General features: G+C 46.0%; 1 protein-coding gene across 1 annotated transcript; it reads left to right on the top strand.

Annotated features, from left to right (window-relative positions):
• The first annotated feature begins 412 nt into the window (after positions 1-412).
• On the top strand, positions 413-21,703 carry RNASEH2A (ribonuclease H2 subunit A). Its single transcript, XM_073654297.1, has 8 exons — positions 413-603; positions 2,973-3,044; positions 3,383-3,509; positions 4,780-4,867; positions 6,749-6,886; positions 7,548-7,635; positions 17,213-17,336; positions 21,055-21,703. The coding sequence occupies exons 1-8, from the start codon at positions 477-479 to the stop codon at positions 21,191-21,193; spliced, it is 903 nt and encodes a 300-aa protein (XP_073510398.1). The 5' UTR covers positions 413-476; the 3' UTR covers positions 21,194-21,703.
• The last annotated feature ends 977 nt before the right edge of the window (positions 21,704-22,680 follow it).

Below are 22,680 nucleotides of genomic sequence, written 5' to 3'. Positions count from 1 at the left end.
TACTGGAAACGGGAAAAAATTCCAAGTGCGGTGAAATTGCAAAAAAACTGCAATTCCACAATTTTTTTTTTTTTTACCATGTTTACTGAATGCTAAAACTGACCTGCCATTATTATTCTCCAGGTTATTACGGGTTATTATTCACATCCACCATTTGTGCATACAATTGCCACAATTCCCAATAAGGCAATCTGAGCCGGCCTATGGCTGTGTTCAGACGGGCATATTAAAAATAGTTCAATTTTCATTTAAAAAAAACAAAACCCTAAATGATTCTTCAGCCACATTATCATCTGGTATGGCATCTCTCCGCCATCTCTCGCTCATCCTCACACATCCTCTATTCTGCGCTGTTACTGTCATCACTGCTCGTGTTAATAAAGCTTGTTGAAACGCGCACAGTTCTGATTGGCTGGCGGCTGATGCGGTTTTGGCGCCAAACTGCGGTGTTGCCGGAAGTGGCGTAGAACCGCAGGATGGAGCTGGAGAAGTACGAGCGGGATAATAGCCGGAGCTGCGTCCTGGCCTCTCCGGTACCGGATCAGTGCCGGGAGGAGCCCTGCTGCCTGGGGATAGATGAGGCCGGCCGGGGACCCGTCCTGGGTGAGACACAGCTGCACAGATGGGGAGGGGGTACTACAATTCCCAGCCATCCCGGGGACTTATCTCTCAGGCATCAGTGATTTATCTAAGGCATTAGAAAAGCAGGAGCAGATCTATGGGGCAGCCATAGGATTTATAGTAACCCTCTACTATTTTTATGTAGGAAGTCGCCCATAGCAACCAGTCTCCAGTAACAGGCAGCCTGATTGGTCGATAGGTGCAGCATCGTGAGAGCTGTGCTGGGTCTAGTAAGGCCTAGCAACAATCTCCTGGAGCCAGTGCAGTCAGGTGTATATATCTACCATGAGGGATGTGTGGGGGTTTCACGTTGTATTAGACATTTGGTGGGGAAATGGTTTAAACTAAAAAAAAACACCCCTGCCCCCCCCCCCCCCCACAAAAAAAAAATAATTTACTAAACTTCCTCCTCGGTGCTGGCCGCCTGTGTCCTCTCGATTCCTCCTGCATCTCTAGCAGCCATGACACTGAGGTCAAGACAGAAGCCGGGGCTTGGAAACTGCCATTAGTCATGTGACATCTGATGCCGAGAAAGGAATGGAGGAGAGCGGTGGGGTACAGAGTAAACCGGGGTGGGTGGTGGCTCGGTGAGGGACTAGTGTGGACCGTATAATGTATCCTAGAGCTCCCCGCTGCTGGTGTCCTCAGGTGGGGGCTTAGATTTTGCTATAACAGCCAAGAATCTTCATAGTCAATGACCCCAGACTTACAGGGGTATTCCCTTCTCCAGGCTCCTATTCCCCAATATGTGTAAATCTAATAGTATTATCAAATACCTCCAATTAGAAATGTAGTATAGTTCTCCTGATAATAATAATAATCTTAATTTTTATAGTGCCAACATATTCCGCAGCGCTTTACAACCTTTGTCGCTTACCCTATGTGCAGGCATTGTAGTAGCTTAGGTATCCATGGTTACGACCGCTAACAGCTAACTAACTCACTATGAGTGGTCGTAACCATGGATACCTGCTATAATTTCTGGAAAAGGATCTTGCTACTTTCACATACGCTGTATATTGCTACTTTAGTTCGCTCTGTCAGATAAGAGTATTGAATAGATTTCTGAATAAGAATACACCATTGACATGTACATTTCACACCTTCTGGCTACTCTGTTTCTTTTGAATATATTTTTGGACTAAGCACTGGGTGATATACAGTGGTGTGATCCTATGTGCTGGTTTCTAGTCTGTTGTGGACCAATGTCCAGAATAAGAGCTTAGTTACCACTTATCTCCTTATTTGAGATTTCCCACTTCCCATGATTTCTCATTGGACTAGGGTCTTAGAGGGAGATCCGCTGTGGAGTGGGGGCACCATTTGTGTCCAGGAGGGCGCCAACCTCTGCTGTCAGGTAGGGACAAGGTCAGTGGTCATTTTAGGGTGACTGCCCCCAGTGATTTTATGTGAGACCTGTGGAAATAGTGCTAATTGTATACACTTTTTCTATTGACCAGTGACATAAGTGAGAGCTTATATTTGTCTTTTCAGCGTGATATCGTCGTCCTCTGCTATTGGGGAGAGTTTGTCATTGTGATTTCTCCTTTGTGCTGCGTTCAGTGATGGCCTAATAAAGGAGCATTTCTGCACCTCATCGCTCCTCTTACCAACTACATCCTCGAGTAAGGGAACGTGTAAGATGGCAGCTGTTAAACCACGGCCGACCGCACTTCACATGCTCAGAGAACGGACAGCATTGGATTGTTCTGTGCGCAGACCTCCATTGTTCTCGGCAGCACATGCTGGTTACATAGGACTATGTGCTGCAAGCTTCAAAATCATTTCACCCAATGAACAAGTGATTTGTTCATTTGTAAGGTGACTGCTGCCTGTTTCCACTGAATGATTATCTGGAATCCATCCTCCTGGTCAGCACTGTTAATTGGCCAATGTAATTGCACCTCGACACTAGGGGTGGGTGCAGGATCTTTTCTTCATGTTATCAGTCACCCATCTATTTACCCCATGTAACTAATTAGGACATTTGTCACCACTTTACATGCCCAATATGTGGGTGATCTCTACAGATCCTGAGCTTTCCTGTTCACCTCTCTCTTTAGATTCGAGTTTTAGACACAAAACTTTCTTATAAAACATTAGGATTGCAGGAAGGCGCCCAGAACCGTCACCTGCCGATTGGCCTTACACAATGCGCCCTGGTACATGTGTACAGGTGTATACAAAGATTTTCTACATAATAATCCAGATTTTGTGTTTGTAACAAGTGTAAAACTTGTTCTGGCAGTAAAAGCTCCAGATTATCAAATGCTGAATTACTGGAATAGCCCTGGTAACATCCACATGGTCTCCGGTCTCCATTCACTGAGTCTCCTGTTTCTTCTCTGCAGGTCCCATGGTGTACGGCATTTGTTATTGCCCTGTTTCCCGGAAGAAAGATTTGGAGGACTTGAAAGTTGCAGGTGACTTACTTTTCATTGGGTTGGGGGACGGACTGCTGTTTCATAAAGCATGTCTTGTATTATTCTTATTCTAGTTGACAGTACTTCTGGGATACTTTTAAAGAGGTTGTTCAAGATCAGAAAAAGAGGGTTTGCTATTCTACCCTCCAGAAACAGCGCCACCTTTGTCTGTGGCAGTATTTGGCATTGCAGCCCTATTTGTTTATTCCTATTTCTCATGGATTAGTGGCTGCTTATATCGGTGGCACTCTCAGACTTCTCCTCCTGCTTGTGAGTGTCATTCACTTTTTTTTTTTTACTTTTTTTTTTTTTACTTTTTTTTTTTTATCCTTCTTTAGACTCCAAGACATTGAGTGAAGCTGAGAGGGAGCGGCTGTTTGAGAAGTTGGATGGGGCGCCTGACTTTATTGGATGGACTCTTCATATACTGTCCCCTAATGTCATCTCTACCAGCATGCAGCAGAGGTGACGGCTCAGGGACCTGGAAGGAGTATAGATATTATATATAGCATTAATCCTTCTCATTATTACGTTAGTCTCTCTTTGCCTGGCAGGAGCTGTCCATGTCAGTGAGAGTGTGTTCCTCCTAGTAAAACCGGTCCCTTTAAAGCTCTGATAAGTAGTTTTTGAAGGCCTCAAAAAAAAAAAAAAATCAGCTTTTCAAGCGGAAACTTCTTTAAGAAATTCTCATAATAATTGGAACAAAAGAACAAGTCTGTGTAGAGACATAACAGGCATGAAAATTGCAAAGTGCAAAAAAAATATTTTCTATGGAGGCGGCATCAAAAAGGATTTTCAGAGAGGGAGGAACAAAAACGCTCAAATTCTTCATGTGTAGTTTTCCAAGAATTTTGACGCAGGCAATGTGCATTGTGCACTCAACATCTTTTTCAGGTGGATCCCCCCCCAGAAAACGCCTGAAAACATGCCCCATAAAATTAACCTACTGCACAGTAATGTCAAAAGGACCCTGCTGTGCTCATGTTTTGTCTTATGTCAGTTCTTTTAACCCTGAAGCCTGAAAAAGAAGCGACATGTTCATTTTTCAGGCTACTTCCACTCGCAAGCTCTATACTTCATAGTACAGAGTAGAAGACGCCGGTGGTGGAGCCGCCCCAGAAACGACGGCAAAACCACTTCATTAAAGTTTCCTCCATTATCTTCCTGAAGTGGCTTCGCCTGGGAAAACTCCGCATATAAAAGACTCTATGTGCACATAGCATTATTCTGATTTTAAAGTTGTGGTGATGACTAGGCTTTGTCCAGCCCTGGATAATGGTTAATTACTAGTGATAATAATAATTTTTATTTTTATAGCGCCAACCTATTCCGCAGAACTTCACAATTTTAGTGATGAGCGAACGTGCTCATTTAACCCTTTAACTGAGCATGCTCAGGTGCTTACCGAGTATCTTCGGCGTGCTCGCATATTATGTTCGATTCCCTGCATCTGCATGATTTATGGCTTTTAGACAGCCTCAACACATGCAAGGATTGCCTGTTTTTTAGGGAATCCTCACGTGTTGAGGCTGCCTAACAGCCATAAATCATGCAGATCCAGGGACTCGAACATAATATACGAGCACACAAAAGATACTTGGTAAGCACCTGAGCATGCTCAGTTAAAAGGTTAAATGAGCATGTTCGCTTATCACTAGAATTACATTTATAGTTCAGGTTTTAGCAGTCACTGAGATTTTCATAAATTGTTGCTTTATTCATTTATTTTTTTTAGGGCAAAATATAATCTCAATGCCTTGTCCCACGACACCGCAATAGGTCTCATTCAGCACGCTCTGGACAACGGCGTACAAGTAACAGAGGTTTGTACAGAAGGCGTCTCGTATTACAGCGGTAAAAGCAACTGCATTCAAATGAATGATATTTCTAAATGGTTGCAAGAAAGGGGGAAAATATAGAGAGAAATTACTGTCGCATGTCAAATTCCATTTCACATGAATCAAATATGTATTTTTGCCCACAGAAAATTAATCTCTTCTGCCTAGTGGCAGTATTATAGCAGTTATATTCTTGTATATAGGGGGCAGTATTATAGCAGTTATATTCTTGTACATAGGGGGCAGTATTATAGTAGTTATATTCTTGTACATAGGAGCAGTATTATAGTAGTTATATTCTTGTACATAGGAGCAGTATTATAGTAGTTATATTCTTGTACATAGGGGGCAGTATTATAGTAGTTATATTCTTGTATATAGGGGGCAGTATTATAGCAGTTATATTCTTGTATATAGGGGGCAGTATTATAGCAGTTATATTCTTGTACACAGGGGGCAGTATTATAGTAGTTATATTCTTGTACATAGGGGGCAGTATTATAGTAGTTATATTCTTGTACATAGGGGGCAGTATTATAGTAGTTATATTCTTGTACATAGGGGGCAGTATTATAGTAGTTATATTCTTGTATATAGGGGCAGTATTATAGTAGTTATATTCTTGTACACAGGGGGCAGTATTATAGTAGTTATATTCTTGTACACAGGGGGCAGTATTATAGTAGTTATATTCTTGTACACAGGGGGCAGTATTATAGTAGTTATATTCTTGTACACGGGGGGCAGTATTATAGTAGTTATATTCTTGTACATAGGGGGCAGTATTATAGTAGTTATATTCTTGTACATAGGAGCAGTATTATAGTAGTTATATTCTTGTACATAGGGGGCAGTATTATAGTAGTTATATTCTTGTACATAGGGGGCAGTATTATAGTAGTTATATTCTTGTACATAGGGGGCAGTATTATAGTAGTTATATTCTTGTACATAGGGGGCAGTATTATAGTAGTTATATTCTTGTACATAGGGGGCAGTATTATAGTAGTTATATTCTTGTATATAGGGGCAGTATTATAGTAGTTATATTCTTGTACACAGGGGGCAGTATTATAGTAGTTATATTCTTGTACCCGGGGGGCAGTATTATAGTAGTTATATTCTTGTACCCGGGGGGCAGTATTATAGTAGTTATATTCTTGTACCCGGGGGGCAGTATTATAGTAGTTATATTCTTGTACCCGGGGGGCAGTATTATAGTAGTTATATTCTTGTACACAGGGGGCAGTATTATAGTAGTTATATTCTTGTACACAGGGGGCAGTATTATAGTAGTTATATTCTTGTACACAGGGGGCAGTATTATAGTAGTTATATTCTTGTACACAGGGGGCAGTATTATAGTAGTTATATTCTTGTACACGGGGGGCAGTATTATAGTAGTTATATTCTTGTACACGGGGGGCAGTATTATAGTAGTTATATTCTTGTACACGGGGGGCAGTATTATAGTAGTTATATTTTTGTACATAGGGGCAGTATTATAGTAGTTATAGTCTTGTATATAGGGGGCAGTATTATAGCGGTTATAGTCTTGTATATAGGGGGGCGGTATTATAGCGGTTATAGTCTTGTATATAGGGGGCGGTATTATAGCGGTTATAGTCTTGTATATAGGGGGGCGGTATTATAGCGGTTATAGTCTTGTATATAGGGGGCGGTATTATAGCGGTTATAGTCTTGTATATAGGGGGGCGGTATTATAGCGGTTATAGTCTTGTATATAGGGGGGCGGTATTATAGCGGTTATAGTCTTGTATATAGGGGGGCGGTATTATAGCGGTTATATTCCTCACTTTCAATTTGGAGTTCTGACTTTTGAACCCGGTGTGCTGCCCCCTACAGGTATTTGTGGATACTGTGGGTCCTGCTGAGAAATATCAAGAAAAGCTGAAAAAACTATTCCCTGGAGTGGAAGTGACTGTGAAACCGAAAGCTGATTCTTTGTTTCCTGTGGTCAGTGCAGCGAGTATCTGTGCAAAGGTAAGCGACACGACTGTCATGGGGGGAAACTGTCATCATAAATGTAAGTAGACGGATTTGTCAGTTTCCCGTCATGGGAGAAGTTACTTGAAGTTGTGATCGATGGTTTTAAGTTTTATTTTATTTTTTCAATTGTGGGTTGATCAATAACTTGTATTCAGTTGCCGAACAAATAAGGCGGTGTTCACAAAAGAAATCTGGAAAGCTACTGATGACATCGCAGTAATAATCTGTACTGCCCAGTAGGGGGAGACAGCGCCTCTGTTATCTTGCACATATGGGATTAGTCGGTAGGAAACTCTATACCTGGGGCGGCCAGCTACCTCGGGGGAATCTATTATAGACACAGCAGCACACGCCAGGTCAAAATTCCAGATCTACATCCCAGACTAAGTCCAGAATTTTTTGGGCTATGCTGCCAAAACCTCCTGGTATTAACTTTAAAGGGGTTGTTTCATGCAGGTCATCCCTTTTTCATCCGCGGTCATGCTGTGATCTGCTACTTATTTTTTCTGCTTGGGATATATAATATTACATGCCAGCGCCTGTCCCCATATACAGTACGGGGTCTCCTCCGTGACCTGGTGCCGCTCTCTGCGACTAACAAGAGAATTATTGGAGGTAAAGTAACTCGTTTACTTTCATGTTCCCTACTTTCCAGGTTGCCAGGGACCGAGTGGTGAAGGGCTGGAAGTTCCTGGAGGATCTGGGTGAAATTGATGTCGATTACGGCTCTGGTTACCCAAACGGTCAGTTACCCAAAGTGGTAAATCTTCTTTGCTGTTCTAGGCCGGAGACTTTATCCTTCCGTAGGGAACACAGAGTAATGATCTTATCCTGGGTAGCTGCTAGAAGAGTCCTCAGCAGCTGAATGTCAGCTGTTTTATCTTATGAGAAGTCTGCAGGTTCCCCCTAGACAGCGCAGGACATGGGGGGCGCGATAGAGGAAGCTTTCGGCTGTCATGAATGCTCCTTGATTTAGCCATTTTTTTTTTAACTAATAATCAAACCTTTTAATGATGTGATTAAAGGCAGCCAGTCAGCTGGTGCATGCGGCCCAAATCATAGGCATCGCGAAGCATTAAGGGCTCTGTGACTAGTCCAAGAGGCAAGTTCCTGACTGTGGGGGCATCCTGCCTCTTGGACTAGTCACCTGCTTTCTCAAACTCTGCAGCGGTTCTGGTAAAAGCATCAATGTTTGTGATGACGGAGCCGGTGTGATTCTGTCAGCACGATGGCTTACATCCGGCCGATGCCAAGGCTGATAATAGCTTAGCAGTGGGGATGCCGGGTCCCCCACAACCTATACATTACTTACCTTTCATATAGGTCCGCCCCAGAAAACCCCTTTTAACCACTTCGCGCCAGAGCCTGTTTTTGCCTTCGTGACCAGGCCAATTTTTTCAATTCTGACCACTGTCACTTTATGAAGTAATTACTCTGAAACGCTTCAACGTATTCCCCTGATTCTGAGACTGTTTTTTCATGACATATTGTACTTCATGATAGTGGTAAAATTTCTTCCATATAACTTGCGTTTATTTGTGAAAAAATCGGAAATTTGGCGAAAATTTAGAAAATTTTGCAATTTTCAAACTTTGAATTTTCATGCCCTTAAATCAGAGAGATATGTCATACAAAATAGTTAATAAATAACATTTCCCACATGTCTACTTTACATCAGCACAATTTTGGAACCAAAATTTTTTTTTGTTAGGGAGCTATAAGGGTTAAAAGTTGACCAGCGATTTCTCATTTTTCCAACAAAATTTACAAAAACATTTTTTTTAGGGACCACATCATATTTGAAGTCACTTTGAGGGGTCTTTATGACAGAAAATACCCAAAAGTGACACCATTCTAAAAACTGCACCCCTCAAGGTGCTCAAAACCACATTCAAGAACTTTATTAACCCTTCAGGTGCTTCACAGGAATTTTTGGAATGTGGAAAAAAAAAATTAACATTTAACTTTTTTCACAAAAATGTTACTTTAGACCCAATTTTTTTTATTTTCACAGGGGTAACAGGAAAAAATGTACCCCAAATTTTTTTGTGCAATTTCTCTTGAGCGTGCTGATACCCCATATGTGAGGGAAAACCACTGTTTGGGCGCACTGCAGGGTTCGGAAGGGAAGGAGCGCAATTAGACTTTTTGAATGTAAAATTTGTCTGAATAATTAGCGGACGCCATGTTGCGTTTGGAGAGCTCCTGATGTGCCTAAACAGTGGAAACCCCCCACAAGTGACACCATTTTGGAAACTAGACCCCTTAGGGAACTTATCTAGATGTGTGGTGAGCACCTTGAACCCCAAGGTGCTTCACAGAAGTTTATAATATTGAGCTGTAAAAATAAAATTTTCACATTTTTCCCACAAAACCGTTTTTCATCCCTTAATTTTGCATTATCATAAGGGTAATAGGATAAATTGCACCATGAAATTTGTTGTGCAATTTCTCCTGAACACGCTGATACCCCATATGTGGAGGCAAATTACTGTTTGGGCGCATGGCAGGGTTTGAAAGGGAAGGAGCGCCATTTGACTTTTTGAATGTAAAACTTGCCTGAATAATTAGCGGACGCCATGTCGCATTTGGGGAGCCCCTAATGTGACTAAACAGTGGAAACCCCCCACAAGTGCCACCATTTTGGAAACTAGACCCCTTAGGGAACTTATCTAGATGTGTGGTGAGCACCTTGCACCCCCAGCTGCTTCACAGAAGTTTATAATATTGAGCCGTGAAAATAAAATTTTCACATTTTTCCCACAAAAAATCTTTTTCATTCTCTAATTTTGTATTATCATAAGGGTAACAGGATAAATTGCACCATGAAGTTTGTTGTGCAATTTCTCCTGAACATGCCGATACCCCATATGTGAGGGAAAACCACTGTTTGGGCGCACGGCAGGGTTTGAAAGGGAAGGAGCGCCATTTGACTTTTTGAATGTAAAATTTGTTTGAATAATTAGCGGACGCCATGTCACATTTGTGGAGCCCCTAATGTGTCTAAACAGTGGAAACCCCCCACAAGTGCCACCATTTTGGAAACTAGACCCCTTAGGGAACTTATCTAGATGTGTGGTGAGCACCTTGCACCCCCAGCTGCTTCACAGAAGTTTATAATATTGAGCCGTGAAAATAAAATTTTCACATTTTTCCCATAAAAAATGTTTTTCATCCCCTAATTTTGCATTATCATAAGGATAACTGGAGAAATTGCACCATGAAATTTGTTGTACAATTTCTCCTGAGTACGCCGATACCCCATATGTGGGGGAAAACCACTGCTTTGGTGTACGGCAGGGTTCGGAAGAGAAAGGAGCGCTATGTTGGCTGGGATAGGCAGCAGACACCATGTCACATTTGAAGAGTCGCTGACATGCCAAAACAGCAGAAACCTCCACAAATGACCCCATTTTGTAAACTACACCTCTCAAGGAATTCATCTAGGGAAGTAGTGAGCATTTTTTAATTTTTAAATTTATACCATTGGGCAGTGAAAAAAGCATAATTATATTTTTACCACAAAAAAATGTTTTACCCTCAGATTTTACATTTTCACACAGGGCAATGGGTAAAAATGGTGCCGAAATGTGTCACACAATTTCTTCTAAAAGTGGCAATACCCCATATGTGTCTGTACCGTACCACTTAGCCATACGGTGAGATCTGGGGGGGACGGAGCGCTATTTGACAATTGGAGAACAAATTATTGTAGAATAGGCATTTGGATTTGGGAGCACAAAATTTTCTGAATTTCTTTTGGGGGGCAAGGACCATTTTGCTTTTCCAGAGCCTTTCTGCTACCAGTAACTTGGAAGTCCCTTATATTTTTAACAGATGACGGACCTGAGTGGGGACTAGCTTTTTTTGAAGACCGAGTTGAAGCTTTTATTGGGAACATTTTACGTAACATTTATCCGGCGCTCTAGGCTGAGCACTTACATCGGGGTTTCCATCTAAATTTCCAAGTGATGTAATTCAGATGAAACCCCTGCAGGATCCATTCACTGTAATGAGGCAGCAGAGTTACTCTGGACTCCGTCTGGCCTCTGTGTAGCGGTGTCCTTTTTTTCAGAAGTGCACAAAACTGTGGCCAACCGCACTTTTATGCACGCCTAAAACAAATGACACCGTGGGCTCACAGGCCAGACGGTGTCCACAGTGGCCTATATCTGTCTCATTACAGGGAATCTTCCGTCATGGGTTCCATCTGAATCACGTATTTCAGAGATTTACACGGAAACTCTGGCGTAAGTGCTCAGCGCAGAGCGCAGGATAAATGTGAGCAGAGCCTTACTGGGATCTTTGGGGACATAATAAACAAATCAGTAGCAGGTGAAGAATTGGTTTTATTTATTTTTTACGCCGTTCCTAGTGTGATATAACTGATTAGATTACTTTATTCTTCGGGTCGGTGTGATTACAGAGATACCAGATTGATATCGGGTTTTTATGACTGACAGCTGTCACACACTAAAAGACGCTTTTTTTTGCAAAATCTAGTTTTTGCATCACCATATTTTGAGAGCTATAATTTTTCCATATTTCGGCCGACAGAGTCATGTGACGGCTTGTTTTTTGCGGGACGAGTTGACATTTTTATTGGTACCATTTTTGGGGACGTGACCTTTTTTGATCGCTTTCTATTCCGTTTTTTGGGAGGTAAAATTAACAAAAACAAACAATTCAGGAATTGTTTTTTGAGTTTTTTTTTTTTATGCCGTTCTGCGTGTGGTAAAAGTGATCAGGCAGCGTTATTCTTCGGGTCACTACGTTTACAGCGATACTACACTTACTGTATTTTTTTTATGTTTTGGCGCTTTTACACTAAAACTATTTTATAGAAAAAAATATTTTTTTTGCATTGCTTTATTCTGAGCGCTATAACTTTTTTATTTTTCGGCTGATGTAGCTGTATGGCGGTTTTTTTTTGCGTAACAAGATGACGTTTTCAGTGGTACCATTTTTATTTCTATTTTGTTTTTTGATCGCATTTTTTTCCACTTTTTGTTTGGCAATATGATGAAAAAGCATATTTTTTTGCTCCGTTTTTTATTTATTTTTATTACGGTGTGCACAGAAGGAGTTAATTAGTGTGACAGTTTTATAGCTCGGGTTGTTTCGGACGCGGCGATACCAAATATGTGTACTTTTTTTGGTTTTGTAAAAATATACGGATTTATTGGTTTAATATTTTATTTATTTATTTTTATTTATTTTGTGATTTTTTTATTAATAGTTTAAAAACTTTTTTTTTACTTTTTTTCACATTTTTTCTTAGTCCCTGTATGGGACATTAATTTTTATTTTTCTGATCTCATGTAATGTAATAGACATATATTACATTACATGAGATCTTCCCTGACTGTTTCAGTCAGAGTCTCCTGTCTGGCTACAGCTGCAGCTGAGCCAGACAGGACACCATATATGGCAGAGCTGGAGGCGGTCATGTGACCTCCAGCTGCCATAGCAACCCCAGGTCCTGGAAGGACTCGGAGGTCTTCGGAGAGGTAAGTTGACGACCCCCTCTCCTCCTGCTGTCTCCTATATGCCGCGATCACAATAGATCACAGCATATAGAAGACAGCTAAGGGTTAACATCACTGGGACCTGATCTAATCAGGTCCCGATGATGTTCCCTGTCAGAGCTAACGCTCTGCACCGGAATCGCAGCGCTTGCAGGACCCTGGGGGTCCTGAGCGCTGCGAGACCACCCACCGTTTTTAAATGTCGGCGCTGCACAGAGCCCGGCAAGCGCCGACGTTTATCTACAGTGGGCGGTCGGGAACCGGTTAAGAAAATATTCAGCCACTTGTTTAACACATTAACAACCGCTGCTCTGTTATCGGAGACACTGACCCCGCAGGGTTTGTTTCTTTTATCTGTGTTACCGGGGTCCTCCTGGTCAGTGCTGACGAGGACACATTCGGTATCGTGATGATCACCTGCTATAGATCCTTGTCTTATTCATTGGTATCATACAGGGACATGACACTCATCATTAAAGAGGGAGTCCCATCTGAGACATTTATGACAGATTTACGGGCTCCTAGAGATGATCAGAAGATTTTACATGACCCTGGAACTCTTCGTTTGCTTTGCAATTTTTGGAACTCCCATAGAAGTGAATGAAGAAAGCTTTGCATGCTTGGCCATCTCCCTATTCCCTGCAGTGTGAGGCTGGGTCCTGTTCTTGAGACAGATGCTTGTCCCATCTCTAGGACCCCCATCTAATCTTTATATCAGAGCCTTAGAATATGCCTTTAAGCTCTGATGGAAACACCCCTTTAAGGTAATGGCTTTGTGGCAGCAGATCTCAGCATTCCTGTTACCTCAATGTTTCCCTGCAGAGAGGTAAATCGCAACTTTAACCCCTTCCTGACCTTGGACGTACTGAGTACAACAAGATGATTTTGCGCGCACAGTAGCTGTGCGATCGCCGCCGGGTGTCAGCTGATTGTGACACCCTGCACTCAGCGCCAGGAGCGGTGCCCACACCTCTCCCAGCACTTTAACCCCATAAATGCTGTGATCGTAGCATTTATCAGACAGAGGAAGGGAGCCCCCTCTGCCCCGAAATTGCGGGGGCCAAATCATTGCCATGGTGACCAGAGAAGACTAAAAAAAATAAAAAATGATGCTTTTTCATCATACCATCGAACAAAAAGTGTAATAAAATGCAATCAAAAAGACGAATGTAAATAAAAATGTTACAGCTGAAAACGTCATTTTGTCTCGCAAAAAAAGTCACCATACAGCTCCGCCAGCGGAAAAATAAAGTTACAGCTCTCAGAATAAAGCGAAGCAAAAATAATTTTTTTTCTCTTAAATAGTTTTTATTGTATAAAAGCGCCAAAACCTAAAAAAAGATATAAATGTGGTCCCGATGTAATCGTACTGACCCGAAGAATAAAGTTGACTTATCAATTTTGCCAAACGCAGAACGGCATAAAAAAAAAAAAAAACAATTCCTGAATAGCCGATTTTGTTTGTTCTGCCTTCCAAAAATCAGAATAGAAAGCGATCAAAAAATGTCACGTGCCCGAAAATGGCACCAATAAAAACGTCAACTCATGCCGCAAAAAGCAAGCCGTCACATGACTGTTGGCCGAAGTATGGAAAAATTATAGCTCTCAAAATATGGCAGATGCAGTTTTTGCAAAAAAAAAAAAAAATGCTTTTTAATGTGTGTGACAGCTGTCAATCATAAAAACCCGATATCAATCTGGTATCGCTGTAATTGCACTGAACCGATGAATAAAGTCACCTAATCACTTATACCACACGAGGAACAGCGTAAAAAATATATAAAACCAATTCTTCACCTGCTGCTGATTTGTTCATTCTGCCTCCAAAAGATCGCAGTATGGCTCAGCTAACAATTATCCTGCGCTCTGCACTGAGCGCTTACCCCGGAGTTTTCGTGTAAATCTCTGAAATACGTGATTCAGACGGAACCCCTGGCGGAATATTCCCTGTAATGAGGCAGATGGAGGCACTGTGGGCGCCGTCTGGTCTGTGATCCGGCGGTGACCGTCATTTTAGGCATGCATAATAGTGCCATTGGACACACTTTTGTTCATCTCTAAAAAGGACAACACCGAACAGAGGTGAGACTGAGCCCAGAGTAACTCTGCTGCCTCATCTCATTATAGTGAATGGATCCCTTGTGGGTTTCTTCTGAATTGTCACTTTTAGATTTAAATGGAAACCCCGATAGAAGTGATCAGTGTAGAGCACCGGATAAATAAAAGCTTCAACTCAATCCACAAAAAAATGCCGCCTCTCGGGTCTGCCATCTGTCAATGGAAATATAGGGGGCTTCCACGTTACTGGTACTACAAATACTCTGGAAAAGCAAAATGGCTCCTTGCCCCCCAAAAGAAATTTTAAAAATTCTGTGCTCCCAAATCCAAATGCCCCCCACTTTTCTGCCCCCACAGTGTGCTTAAACCACGTTTGGCATTTCTGTAGCAATGACAGCCCATCTAATTTACGGGTGCATCTCTCGAAGCACGAGCTGAGCACAACGTACTGGTCACTACAACGTACTGGTCACTACAACAGCAGTTTGTAATTTTCACTCAGCAACATCCACTGCTGCTTGTTTCTGTAAAACACCCATGGAGTCAAAATCGTCATTACACCTATACATAAATTCCCAAAGGGGTATGATTAACAAAATGGAGTCATTTGAGGGGGTTTCGGCTCTTATAGCACTTAGGGGCTCTGTATATGGAGTCTGCAAACTATTCTAGAAAAATCTGCGCTCCAGGAGGCAAATAGCGCTCAGTCCCTCCTGAGTTTCACTGTGTGGCTAAGCAGTACTGTACAGCCACATATGAGGTATTTCTACATTAAGCAGATATTTTGGGGCAAATTTTGGTGTCATTTTTACTTATTTCCCCATGTGAAAATGTAAAATTGGGGGCAGAGAAACAAGATTTTGGTGGTTAAAAATTGTCATTATTTTTTCTTCATTGCTTTAATGGTCTACAATTCTGTGACCCACCTGTGGTGTCAATATGCTCACTGCACCCCTAGATGAATTCATTGAGAGGTGTAGTTTGTAAAATGGGGTCTCTTATGGGGGGTCTGCTGTTCTGGCACCTTAAGGGCTCTGCCAATGTGAGATGGCACCCTCAAACCAGTCCAGCAAAATCTGAACTCCAATATGGTGCTTCTTCCCTTCTGAGCTTTTCACTGTGCCTCAAAAGTAGTTTCCCCCCACATATGGGGTATCTGTGTACTCAGGAGATATTGCACAACAAAATTTGGGGTCCATTTTCTCCTATCATTGTGAAAATGAAAAAATTGGGACTAAAACAACATTTTTGTGGGAACAATATATGTAGATATTTTTTTCATAGATCAACGTTGTAAAAATCTGTGAAGCACCTGTGGGTTCAAGGTGCTCACCACACATCTAGATACATTCCTCCTAGATGAGGGCTCTAGTTTCCAAAATGGGGTCACTTGTGGGGGGTTTCCACTGTTAAGGCACATCAGGGGATCTCCAAACGTGACTTGGTGTCCCCTAATTATTCAAGCAAATCTTACATTCAAAAAGTCTAATGGCTTAACAGTAATTTTCCCCCACATATCTGGTATCTGTGTACTCAGGACAGGTTGTACGCTGCAATTTCTCCTGTTACTCTAGTGAAAATGCAAAATTTGGGGCTAAAAAAGCACATTTTTGTATGAAAAATGTGAAAAAAAAAATATATCTCAAGTGTGCAGCAGCACTCCATATGGCCAAGATATGTCTTAACAATGAAAATATTAGATCTAAACTGTTTTGCTCAGCAACAAGTACTTACAAAAAATGAAGGTTTTTAGCGCACAAATTGGCCAATTCATGTGTGCCCATCAACCACGGCAAGGTAACCTCCCCCCAACGGGCAACTACTCTGCCTAACATGCCACTTTTGGGCTATAAGCCTACAACTAGCCGGACAAACATGTCTTCTTCTGGGCTAAAAACACCTAAGAACCTAGAATATAAGACATATTTTCAGTTGTTTCACACTTTTTTAAGTAAGTATATAATTCCACATGTGTTAATTCATAGTTTTGATGCCTTCAGTGTGAATGTACAATTTTCATAGTTATGAAAATACAGAAAAATCTTTAAATGAGAAGGTGTGTCCAAACTTTTGGTCTGTACTGTGTGTGTGTGTGTGTGTGTGTATATTAACTTTTATACATTTTCTTTTTTTAATTTTCATGGCTCAACGTTATAAACTTCTGTGAAGCGCTTGAAGGGTTAATAATTAATGTGGTTTTGAGCACCTTGAGGGGTGCAGTTTTTCAGTAGTGTCGCTTTTGGGTATTTTCTGTCATGTAGTCACTTCAAATGTGATGGGGTCCCTAAAAAAAAAAAAAAAATGTAAATTTTGTTGGAAAAATTAGAAAATTGCTGGTCAACTTTTAACCCTTATAACTTCCTAACAGAGAAAAACGGTTTAAAAAATTGTGCTGATGTGAAGTAGACATGTGGGAAATATTACTTATTAACTATTTTGTGCGACATATCTCTCTGATTTAACGGCATAAAAGTTGTTTGAAAAAAAACTGAAATTTGGTGAAAATTTTTGCAAACTCCAGTATTGAAGAACTTTTACCACTATCATGAAGTGCAATGTGTCATGAAAAAACAAGTCTCACAATCAGCGGGATCCATTGAAGCGTTCCAGAGTAATTACCCCAAAGTGACACTGGTCAGAATTGTAAAAATTGGCCTGGTCAGGAAGATGCAAACAGGCTTGGGGGGTAAAGGGGTTAAGCTTTACCGTTATGGAATATGTCCTCTTCCCTCAGACCCAAAGACTAAGGAGTGGCTGGCGAAACACCTGGACCCCGTGTTTGGATATCCTCAGTTTGTTCGCTTCAGCTGGAGCACGGCGCAGTCTATTCTGGAAAGCAAAGCTGCCCCGGTGCTGTGGTGAGTGGAGGAGGCAGTGATGTAGTGAGCATGTGGTAAGACCAGGGTATTGCGTTAGTGGGCAAGGTTAGGGTGTGGGGAGTGATGCATGATGCCAAAGGTGTAATGGGGAAGGTGAGATTGGAGCGAAAGAAGAATGTGTAGTGGGCTAGCGGACATGAGCGAGCAGATGTGGAGAGAGGTACTGGTGTGTTGGATGTAAGCAAGCTGGTGGCAAGAGGAGGGCGCCGTTGTGGGAGGCAAGAGCGAGCATGAGCGAGAGGAGGGCGCCAGTGTGGTGGGTGAGAGAGAGAGAGCATGTGCGCACGCGAGGAGGGTGTCGGTGTGGTGGGCGAGAGAGAGAGCATGTGCGTGCGCGAGAGGAGGGTGCCGGTGTGGGCAAGAGAGAGAATGTGTGCGCTCGTGAGAGGAGGGCGCCGGTGTGGTGGGCGAGAGAGAGCGTGTGCGAGCGCGAGGAGGGTGCTGGTGTGGTGGGCGAGAGAGCATGTGTGTGCGAGCGTGAGAGGAGGGCGCCGGTGTGGTGGGCGAGAGAGAGGAGGGCGCCGGTGTGGTGGGTGAGAGGGCATGTGCGCGAGCGAGAGGAGGGCGCCGGTGTGGTGGGTGAGAGAGGGCATGTGCGCGAGCGAGAGGAGGGCGCCGGTGTGGTGGGCGAGAGAGGGCATGTGCGCGAGCGAGAGGAGGGCGCCGGTGTGGGGGGCGAGAGAGGGCATGTGCGAGAGGAGGGCGCCGGTGTGGGGGGCGAGAGAGGGCATGTGCGAGAGGAGGGCCCCGGTGTGAGGGGCGAGAGAGAATGTGCATGAGCGAGAGGAGGGCGCCGGTGTGGTGGGTGAGAGAGGGCATGTGCGCGAGCGAGAGGAGGGCGCCGGTGTGAGGGGCGAGAGAGAATGTGCATGAGCGAGAGGAGGGCGCCGGTGTGGTGGGCGAGAGAGAGCATGAGCGCGAGGAGGGCGACGGTATGGTGGGCGAGAGAGAGCATGAGCGCGAGGAGGAGGGCGGCGGTGTGGTGGGCGAGAGAGAGCATGAGCGCGAGGAGGAGGGCGGCGGTGTGGTGGGCGAGAGAGAGCATGAGCGCGAGGAGGAGGGCGCCGGTGTGGTGGGCGAGAGAGAGCATGAGCGCGAGGAGGAGGGCGCCGGTGTGGTGGGCGAGAGAGAGCATGTGCGCGAGGAGCGCGCCGGTGTGGTGGGCGAGAGAGAGCATGTGCGCGAGGAGCGCGCCGGTGTGGTGGGCGAGAGAGAGCATGTGCGCGAGGAGGGCGCCGGTGTGGTGGGCGAGAGAGAGCATGAGCGCGAGGAGGAGGGCGGCGGTGTGGTGGGCGAGAGAGAGCATGAGCGCGAGGAGGAGGGCGCCGGTGTGGTGGGCGAGAGAGAGCATGAGCGCGAGGAGGAGGGCGCCGGTGTGGTGGGCGAGAGAGCATGAGCGCGAGGAGGAGGGCGCCGGTGTGGTGGGCGAGAGAGAGCATGTGCGCGAGGAGGGCGCCGGTGTGGTGGGCGAGAGAGAGCATGAGCGCGAGGAGGGCGCCGGTGTGGTGGGCGAGAGAGTATGTGCGCGAGGAGGGCGCCGGTGTGGTGGGCGAGAGAGCATGAGCGCGAGGAGGGCGACGATATGGTGGGCGAGAGAGAGCATGAGCGCGAGGAGGAGGGCGGCGGTGTGGTGGGCGAGAGAGAGCATGAGCGCGAGGAGGAGGGCGCCGGTGTGGTGGGCGAGAGAGAGCATGTGCGCGAGGAGGGCGCCGGTGTGGTGGGCGAGAGAGAGCATGAGCGCGAGGAGGGCGACGGTGTGGTGGGTGCGAGGAGGAGGGCGGCGGTGTGGTGGGCGAGAGAGAGCATGAGCGCGAGGAGGAGAGCGGCGGTGTGGTGGGCGTGAGAGAGCATGTGCGCGAGCGAGAGGAGGGCGCCGGTGTGGGGGGCGAGAGAGAGCATGAGCGCGAGGAGGGCGCCGGTGTGGTGGGCGAGAGAGAGCATGAGCGAGAGGAGGGTGCCGGTGTGGTGGGCGAGAGAGAGCATGAGCGAGAGGAGGGCGGCGGTGTGGTGGGCGAGAGAGAGCATGTGCGCGAGGAGGGCGCCGGTGTGGTGGGCGAGAGAGAGCATGAGCGCGAGGAGGGCGACGGTGTGGTGGGCGCGAGGAGGAGGGCGGCGGTGTGGTGGGCGAGAGAGAGCATGAGCGCGAGGAGGAGAGCGGCGGTGTGGTGGGCGTGAGAGAGCATGTGCGCGAGCGAGAGGAGGGCGCCGGTGTGGGGGGCGAGAGAGAGCATGAGCGCGAGGAGGAGGGCGGCGGTGTGGTGGGCGAGAGAGAGCATGAGCGAGAGGAGGGTGCCGGTGTGGTGGGCGAGAGAGAGCATGAGCGAGAGGAGGGCGGCGGTGTGGTGGGCGAGAGCGAGCATGAGCGCGAGGAGGAGGGCGGCGGTGTGGTGGGCGAGAGCGAGCATGAGCGCGAGGAGGAGGGCGGCGGTGTGGTGGGCGAGAGCGAGCAGGAGCGCGAGGAGGAGGGCGGCGGTGTGGTGGGCGAGAGCGAGCATGAGCGCGAGGAGCAGGGCGGTGGTGTGGTGGGCGAGAGCGAGCATGAGCGCGAGGAGGAGGGCGGCGGTGTGGTGGGCGAGAGAGAGCATATGCGCGAGCGAGAGGAGGGCGCCGGTGTGGTGGGCGAGAGAGAGCATGAGCGAGAGGAGGGCGCCGGTGTGGTGGGCGAGAGAGAGCATATGCGCGAGCGAGAGGAGGGCGCCGGTGTGGTGGGCGAGAGAGAGCATATGCGCGAGCGAGAGGAGGGCGCCGGTGTGGTGGGCGAGAGAGAGCATGAGCGAGAGGAGGGCGCCGGTGTTGTGGGCGAGAGAGAGCATGAGCGAGAGGAGGGCGCCGGTGTGGTGGGCGAGAGAGAGCATGAGCGCGAGGAGGGCGCCGGTGTGGTGGGCGAGAGAGAGCATGAGCGAGAGGAGGGCGCCGGTGTGGTGGGCGAGAGAGGGCATGCGAGAGAGAGCATGTGCATGGAGAAATTGTACTTGGTAAAGGGAATGGTAAATGTGAAGGGGAGGAGTAGATTGCGCTGCTGATCCTTCGCACGGGGAGGTGTAATGGACAAGGTGGAAGATCAGTGACTTTCTTCTTCGAGGACCGTGTACTGGACTTTAGTGTAGACCTTTCTCCGCAGATCTGTATGATGCCTTATTAGCCTCCTCCTCCTGTTATTATTTACCGCCTATTTGCTGATTTAGTAGAAGCCTCTAATGTTTTACAAGGCAGCGTGAATATCCATTGTTAGTGACTCCCTCCCTTGTATCTGTGGTGGCCTTGTAACTAGCCCTATGGCTACAGAACCAGCAGAGGGCAACACGGGTCACGAGGACTGTCCCTTACAGAGGCAGTGCAGGACACGAGCACTGTCCCTTACGGGACCAGCAGGGGGCAGCACAGGACCAGCTGCTCTTCTCCCTATAACACTGCGCACATGTGCAGTGACAGAGGGCAGGAGTTTCCGGCTCGGCCAGCGATGGCCTTGCTTGTTGGTAACATTTTCGCTGATTAGCAGTGTCAGATTATGACGGACGGTGGAGAGACGAGGTCAGACAGACCTTCTGTTCTAGTAAAGAGGATTAGGTGGACATCTTGTTCTCCCCTCCCCCATGTTATCCACACATCTAATTAGCTGTGAGACGAGAGCTGAACCTTTTCTCAATGTCTGTATATAGTATTTCTAACATATATACGTGTCCTGTCTTTTGTGCAGGGGTGATGATGAAGAGGATGCCGGTAAATCTTCCTCACACTCTCTCCTGTCCTTCTTTTCTGCCTCAAAGGACGCGTCCAAGCCCCAGAGTCACCGCTTCTTCTTGGAGAGACAGCTGGAGCCGCTGGCTGATTTATAGGAAACGTTTCCCTCTCGTGTCCAATGAGAGGGGGAAACCGCTGTGACTGCTGGGGTTGGGGTGCTTTCACAGTGCGATTTCCTCTCCCGCCAGGGCTTATGTCTGAACCCCCTGCTAAATGGGTTTCGGGCGTATGCCCCGATGGGACCATAGACTAGAATAGTGCTTGCAGGGCAAACGTGCGCTCTGACGTGGATCATTTGTGGCTGTATACGCCTGCTGGAGGCCGACACGCAGGCACCCCTTTGGCTATTAGCCATGGCTGTAGTGCTGGTTGTGCTTCCCCCCCCATGGAGAATCTCGACAGCCCGGAAGCGACGTAGTCAGTGGTCGCTGACTGGTGAAGATGAAGCCTCTGTAGAATCCATGTCTGAGGATGTGAGGCCGTCTTCAGCGTATATGGAGAGGCCGTCTTCAGCGTATATGGCACGGACTTTTCATATCTCCTGTATTAGGATATTGACTGATGACAATTATGGATAGATCTGAATAAACATGATATTTGCAGTCTGGTTGTGTAACGTGGATTTTATATCTAAACCTCAGAACGCAGAGATCACCTCGAGCATCGGCATTATTGTTGCAGAGGGGCCCGCTGATTATTATGGGGTCTATCTGCCTTCCATGATGTATAAACATATATATTTTTTAGAGCAGAAGTAACAGCTCGGTATTCTGCGCTTTTTAATCTCTTTATTTTTTTTCTCATGTATATCAAATGTATCTTTAGGTTTATTGTTGTTTTTTTTTTCCCTCATATTCGATCTTCAAGAGATCATCAGCAATCTATAGGGCACACATGTCAAACGCCAGCCCGTGGGCCAAATCTTATACTGTATGGAGGAGGACTATGCGGGGCGCCCCATTATACTGTATGGAGGAGGACTATGCGGGGCGCCCCATTATACTGTATGGAGGAGGACTATGCGGGGCGCCCCATTATACTGTATGGAGGAGGACTATGCGGGGCGCCCCATTATACTGTATGGAGGAGGACTATGCGGGGCGCCCCATTATACTGTATGGAGGAGGACTATGCGGGGCGCCCCATTATACTGTATGGAGGAGGACTATGCGGGGCGCCCCATTATACTGTATGGAGGAGGACTATGCGGGGCGCCCCATTATACTGTATGGAGGAGGACTATGCGGGGCGCCCCATTATACTGTATGGAGGAGGACTATGCGGGGCGCCCCATTATACTGTATGGAGGAGGACTATGCGGGGCGCCCCATTATACTGTATGGAGGAGGACTATGCGGGGCGCCCCATTATACTGTATGGAGGAGGACTATGCGGGGCGCCCCATTATACTGTATGGAGGAGGACTATGCGGGGCGCCCCATTATACTGTATGGAGGAGGACTATGCGGGGCGCCCCATTATACTGTATGGAGGAGGACTATGCGGGGCGCCCCATTATACTGTATGGAGGAGGACTATGCGGGGCGCCCCATTATACTGTATGGAGGAGGACTATGCGGGG

This window comes from Phyllobates terribilis, unplaced genomic scaffold, assembly GCF_046119375.1.
Source record: "Phyllobates terribilis strain yellow unplaced genomic scaffold, ASM4611937v1 Scaffold_11__3_contigs__length_659146591, whole genome shotgun sequence".
Lineage (NCBI taxonomy): Eukaryota > Metazoa > Chordata > Amphibia > Anura > Dendrobatidae > Phyllobates > Phyllobates terribilis.
This window is presented reverse-complemented; position numbering and strand designations above follow the sequence as displayed.